This window comes from Populus nigra, chromosome 9 (genome assembly GCF_951802175.1).
Source record: "Populus nigra chromosome 9, ddPopNigr1.1, whole genome shotgun sequence".
Classification (NCBI taxonomy): Eukaryota; Viridiplantae; Streptophyta; class Magnoliopsida; order Malpighiales; family Salicaceae; genus Populus; species Populus nigra.
The window spans coordinates 2,463,910-2,470,511 of NC_084860.1; the positions used below are offsets into that span (position 1 = coordinate 2,463,910).

Here is a 6,602-nt window from a genome sequence, read left to right on the forward strand (position 1 = left end):
AATATTAATTTAATATATTTTTAAATAAAAAAAATTTTAAAAACAAAAACCACCACAATGTTAACATGCACCAATCGTCAATAGGTTAAACTATATCTTTTTTTTGCCATTACCAATCGAAAAATTCTCAAACATTACTACAACAATACAAAACCTACGTCATTGATTATACCACCCCAACTATTTAGAATTTTGAAAGTAAAAAGAGGAGGATAAACAAGTAAGAGAAGGAAAGGAAAAACAATAAAACTACTAATTCAAGGATGATACTGAAATCTTCTTCCTTTCTTTTTTTTTTTAATTAAAAAAGATATTTGAAATCTTTTAAAAATAAAAACCGTTATTACAAGATCTAGCTCATTTCATTAACCTAATGACTTACTACTTTGATACTTGATTACTCTAATTTATTTTTATTAAAATAATATTGTTTAATGTTTTTTTATAGAAAAATTACGGTTTGGATTGATCAATTCACTCGATTTATGATTCTTGTGAGCTCAAACTCTAAATTGAGTCTACATAAATGTTATTGTCTTCATAGGATAATTTTTATTTTTACCTATTTATCAAAATATGATAAAAAGTTTACTCAATAATTAATCACCAATAAACTAAATGAAAAACCTACATGATGTCATTAATCCGTATGCACGACAAGTCGTTCATATTGGTAGTTGCTTTAACAGAACAGAGTCTTTTTCTCGTCATCTTCCTCAATTCATCAATGTCCAAAACGTAGAAAAGAAAAGTCACACACACGTAAAACTTCCATTATCTCCTTTACTTCTCCATTAAAACCACAGATAAACAAGACCCAGATAGCCCTTTTGGTCGCTTTTGCCTTTGATGTTTTCTTAACCATTAACGAGAACGGAGAAAGAGAGAGAGAGGAAGAGAGATTGATCTGTATTTTGTATTTGTACTTGTAGAGAGAGATGTTGGAGAAGATTGGATTACCAGCAAAGCCATCAATAAGGGGGAACAATTGGGTTGTTGATGCGTCACATTGTCAAGGATGTTCTTCTCAGTTCACCTTCATCAATCGCAAGGTGGGTTTCTTTTTGTTTTTTTTTTTAATCTGCTAGTTTTTTTTTATTTAAGTGAAAATTGCGTCTTTTCACTGTTTTTTTTTTATTTTATTTTTCTTCGATATCCATGTCTCAAAATCCATTCTTTTTTGTTCTATATTTTTATATTCACTCGATGATGATCGTTTAGTTCTTTATTTTTTAAGTATTAATGATCACTTAAGGTTAGTTAGTGATAACTCGGATCATAATTTGAATTTACTCAGTAGTTCTTAGACTTGTTCTAGTCGTAGATTGTCAACTGTAATCAGTTTTAGCACTTGATTTAATTGTACGTTAAAGATCTATTGTAAGTTTATTATTGGTTCTTAGTGCGTATGTAAGTTTGTTTCGAGGATTTTGTAATGGGATGCTTGTTGATTTCAATGTGGAATTATCTTGCTTAGACTTTACAAGTTATTGATGTGTAATTGGATTTTCAGCATCATTGCCGAAGATGTGGGGGATTGTTTTGCGGAAATTGCACTCAGCAAAGAATGGTTTTGCGTGGTCAAGGTGATTCACCTGTGCGTATTTGTGATCCATGTAAGACGTTAGAAGAAGCTGCACGTTTTGAGATGCGGTATGGACACAAGAATAGAGCTGCCAAAGGTATTTTTTTCGTTTTTTATTTTGATTATTAATGTTTTTTACATTACATGGGCGATCATTTACTGTTTCCCTCGTTGCCTCACAGCAAAACTCTCACTGTTGTTCTAGTTCATTCATTCATTCAATATATATATATATATATATATATATATATATATATATATATATATATAAAGATTGTTGGTAGGCTACTCAAGTTTGTAGAAATGTTAATTTTCTTCTCCTTATTCCTTCCTTGAATCTCTTTGGAAAATCTGTTATTTTGTTTTGAGCTTTTCCCCCCTTGTTCCTTCTTTTCCTTGTCTTTATAATCTGTGGAAAATCTGCTATTTTGTTTTGAAGTTTGTTTCTCTAGCTCATGAAATTGTTGGATCTCAGATATATGAGTAGTTTGTTGGGATGCTTAAGAATATTGTGTTGTCACATGGACTTTTGTAGTTTCAATGTCTGTCCATTCTGTGCTTGCAATGGTGTTTGGACATGTAGACACATGCATTTACACATTATCTGATGTTCATGAATATGCACACAGTGAGATATAAGGTATCTTCATGTGAAATGATGCTCTGGCTAAACCTAGATATATTTTTTTGTAGGAAGTTCGAGAATGACATCAAAGAACGAGGATGACATTTTAAACCAGATTCTAGACAATGATGGAAAGGAATCTTCTTCATCAGGACAACAGTTCAACACTGACCTGGTTTCTAGCATTCAAAGGGCAAGTAGCAGTGCTTCATACTCAAACACTAAACAAGTTACTGCTCTGGATGGTGGAGGAGATATAAGTAGAAGTCATTCTGTTGATGAGCACAATCATGTAAATAGTGAGGTGGGATCAGCCACTCCTGAGGAACTACGTCAACAAGCTTTGGATGAAAAGAAGAGGTATAAAATTTTGAAAGGAGAGGGGAAGTCCAAGGAGGCTCTGAAAGCCTTTAAGAGAGGAAAGGAACTTGAGAGGCAGGCTGACGCTTTGGAATTGTCCATTAGAAAAAATCGTAGGAAGGGTTTGTCTTCTGGCAACACAGTTGAGATTCAGAATGAAGATGGCATCAAAGAATCTGTCAGAAAAAGTAAATGCCTTGCTCATGTCAATGAAAAGGATGACCTAACTGCTGAACTCAGAGGACTGGGGTGGTCTGACATGGATCTCCATGAGAAAGACAAAAATCCAGTGAAAATGAGTTTAGAGGGTGAACTATCTTCTCTTCTTGGAGAAATCTCGGGTAGAACTAATAAGGACATGGGAAACAGTGGCATTGACAAAACCCAGGTTGTTGAACTTAAAAGAAAGGCGCTAGCTTTGAAACGTGAAGGAAAGCTTGGTGAAGCCAAGGAAGAATTGAAGAAAGCAAAAGTTTTAGAAAAGCAGCTTGAAGAACAGGAGCTGTTGGGTGTGGATGAAGAATCTGATGATGAGATATCTGCTTTAATCCGTAGTATGGACAATGATCCAGAAGACAAACTATTAGCTGAGGGAGTGCCAGATCATGGTTTTAATTTTGATCACCTTGTGGGCACATCTGATGATCTTGGTGTGGATAGTAACTTTGAAGTGACTGACGAGGATCTGGTGGATCCAGAATTATCTGCCACACTTAAATCGTTAGGCTGGACTGATGATTCTGGTAGTTCAGAAACCACTGCTACTCAGTCTGTCCCTATTGACAGGGAAACACTACAAAGTGAAATTCTTTCGCTCAAAAGAGAAGCACTTAATCACAAACGAGCAGGTAATGTCACAGAGGCTATGGCACATCTAAAGAAGGCAAAGTTACTTGAGAGAGACTTGGAAAGCTTGGGGGGTGAAGTAAGCAGCTTAATTGCACATGATCCCACAATAATGAAGAAAGGTTCACCTTCTCAAAATACCAAGGAAAAGAACAATGTGAGTTCTAAACCCGCACCAAAGAGTAGATTAACGATTCAGAAAGAGCTCTTGGCTTTGAAAAAGAAGGCTCTTGCTTTAAGAAGAGAAGGTAGATTGGATGAGGCAGATGAAGAGCTGAAGAAAGGCAAGGTTCTTGAACAACAACTTGAAGAGATGGAAAATGCTTCAATTGTCAAGGAGAAACAGGCCCTTGGTGGAGTTAAGAACCCAGATTTGGAATATGAACATCCTGTTATTTCTGGAGGTCCACTGATTAGAGAGGAGGAGGAGGAGGATGTAACAGATCAAGATATGCATGACCCAGCATACCTTTCCCTTCTAAGTAACTTGGGTTGGAAAGATGATGATGATGAGCATCCAAACTCTTCATTTAACCCTCTCAAGGAAGATGATAACACCAATATCTTGGTCACTCATTCTACATCCAATATCTCGATGAAGATACCAAGGAGAAGTAAAGCTGAAATACAGAGGGAACTCATAGGCCTGAAAAGAAAGGCTCTTACTTTAAGACGTGAAGGAAAGACTAATGAGGCAGAGGAAGTTCTTACAGCAGCAAAATCATTAGAAGCTGAGATGGAAGAGATGGAAACACCCAAAAAAGAAATTCAGACCAAGTCTAGCAGACTCAAGGACAAAATTATCAGACCTGTTATCAGTGCAGTGGATGAAGGAGATATGGATGATATTACAGAAAAAGATATGCATGACCCATCACTTATCTCTATGCTAACGAATTTAGGGTGGAAGGATGATGAAGATGAAACTGTAACTGCACAAGCAAAGCCATCTAAACAAGTTTCAGATAGTTCTGTGAATTCTACTAACCCATCCACAATTCCATTCTCGTCCAGCATTTCAGCTGCCAGACAAAGAAGCAAAGGTGAAATCCAGAGAGAGCTCTTGGGTTTGAAAAGAAAGGCCCTTGCACTTAGGCGTAAAGGAGAAACTGAAGAAGCTGAGGAATTGTTGAAGATGGCCAATGTACTGGAGTCCCAAATGGAAGAACCGGAAGGTCCAAAGGAGCTTCTCATTGATGATTCTGAGGACAAAAAACCTCATTGTTCTGGATCATTAATTAACCATGAAAAGCAGAATAATGTGAAAATTGCGTTGGGAACTAGTGAAAAGTTTGCATCAGCAGCAGGGGATCCCAATGAAAAAGTTGTGGAGTCATTTGTTTGTTCAGGAAGAAAGGAAAGTGATACAATTGCTCCTCTTTTACGGAGTCCTGATATTTTCAATTCAGTGTCCTTCGAGCTCAACAAAGGCAAGCATCCATCTGTAGGACAATTGGATCTCATGGGTGAAATCAGATCCCTAAGCAACTCAGGAATAAATCATGGAAATGATTTCATTCCTCCTGCCCATCAGTCTGTGAATGTAATGGATTTGCTGACAGGAGATGATTGGAACAGTCCTCAAATACCAGCTGGAAAACTAGAAGATAAAGTCAATTTTGGTTCCGATGCATCCTGTCTGCCTGAGCATCATGTTCATGTTGGCTCCTTGGGAAGTCACACAGTCAGAGGCAAGGATGAAGAAATCAGTTCTGTTTCAGATATTTCCCTTTCTTCTGAGCCCCATGTTCATGTGCATGCACCCAAAAATTTTGGAAGCAAAGGAAATGCTAGAACAGAACTGAGCGAAGAAACAGTTAATGTAGGCAAGAAACCACATGTAGATGAAACAGATTCTGTCCAAGGATTGGTTTCTCAGAACAACAAAATTTTCCTTCAACAAGAAGTTTTGGCTCGTAAGAGGAAGGCAGTTGCTTTAAAGAGAGAAGGAAAACTGGGAGAAGCTCGAGAGGAACTTCGGCAGGCAAAGCTGTTGGAGAAGAGTCTTGAGGTAGAGACACCTGGACCTGTAGGTGGTAGCCATGATGGGTCAACATCTGCGTCAAATGCTCCATCTGCTCAACAAAAGGATCCTAGTGCGCCAAATTTGGCTCCAAAACCATTGTCTGGGCGTGATCGATTTAAATTGCAACAGGAGTCACTGAGTCACAAACGTCAGGCCCTAAAGCTGCGAAGAGAAGGCCGGGTGGAAGAAGCAGAAGCTGAGTTTGAATTGGCCAAGGCTCTTGAAGCCCAGTTGGATGAGATGTCTTCTGCCAACGTAGCAGAACCAGTAGATGATGTAGTTGTTGAAGATCTTCTCGATCCTCAACTTCTATCTGCCTTGAAAGCAATCGGAATTGAAGATACCAGTACCATATCACAAGGTTCAGAGAGACCAGGGCCTGTGAAAGTCAGTCCTACCAAGAGTGAAAGCAATAGCCAGGAAAGAATTCAGTTGGAAGAACGGATCAAGGCAGAGAAGGTAAAGGCAGTAAATTTGAAACGTGCAGGGAAGCAAGCTGAAGCTTTGGATGCTCTCCGACGATCCAAATTGTTTGAAAAGAAACTAAATTCCTTGGCATGAATTTGATAAATAAAGGTTTGAGAGAATCTCCCTACTATATTTCAAGTAATATTGTTTGTGTGAGGTCACTGGAACACATTTTAATTAGAGATAAAATAAAATTCCTTTCCCCCATTACATCCATACTAAGTTGTATTATAGAAACTACAGTGACATTGTACCACATGAATTTGTTTACTTTATGGTATGAGACTGAGTGAAAGAGAGTTCTCAAATGGTTCGAAAGCAGGTTCTCCCCTCTTTACTGTATTGTCTGTGATTTATTTATTTTGAAAGGAAAACAAAGTTTGAGCCTTCATCTCTAGTTGTTTGCATGATGGCTATTTGCTCAAAACCTCAAACAATATTGCAGATTTGATCATTCTATAACTAGCAACCAATGATTTTCATGTTGACAAACTGTTGCCAGACAATGAATTGTGTGGAAAATGAGAGACTTTTTGAAGTCCTGGAAGTTCTTTGAGCACCTGTAGAAATGACAAACGAGTTTATATTATTAACTTCAGTTTCAATGCATGAACTTTATGCTGGTCGCTTTTCTGCGTTTTCCAGTGGCTCAATCTTTTCCAATATTTGTTCCCAGGCTTAATATTTTTCAT

The 6,602-nt window shown here is 37.5% G+C and overlaps 1 protein-coding gene across 1 annotated transcript; it reads left to right on the plus strand.

The window, feature by feature from the left end:
• The first annotated feature begins 698 nt into the window (after positions 1–698).
• On the plus strand, positions 699–6,228 carry LOC133702695 (uncharacterized). Its single transcript, XM_062127026.1, has 3 exons — positions 699–1,052; positions 1,514–1,682; positions 2,279–6,228. The coding sequence occupies exons 1-3, from the start codon at positions 939–941 to the stop codon at positions 6,001–6,003; spliced, it is 4,008 nt and encodes a 1,335-aa protein (XP_061983010.1). The 5' UTR covers positions 699–938; the 3' UTR covers positions 6,004–6,228.
• The last annotated feature ends 374 nt before the right edge of the window (positions 6,229–6,602 follow it).

Excerpts from the sequence above, each read along its gene's own strand:
- LOC133702695 (XM_062127026.1), top strand. The coding sequence starts at position 939 with ATGTTGGAGAAGATTGGATTACCAGCAAAGCCATCAATAAGGGGGAAC. Across the intron at positions 1,053-1,513 it reads TCACCTTCATCAATCGCAAG|CATCATTGCCGAAGATGTGG; the intron begins GTGGGTTTCTTT and ends TTGGATTTTCAG. Across the intron at positions 1,683-2,278 it reads CAAGAATAGAGCTGCCAAAG|GAAGTTCGAGAATGACATCA; the intron begins GTATTTTTTTCG and ends ATTTTTTTGTAG.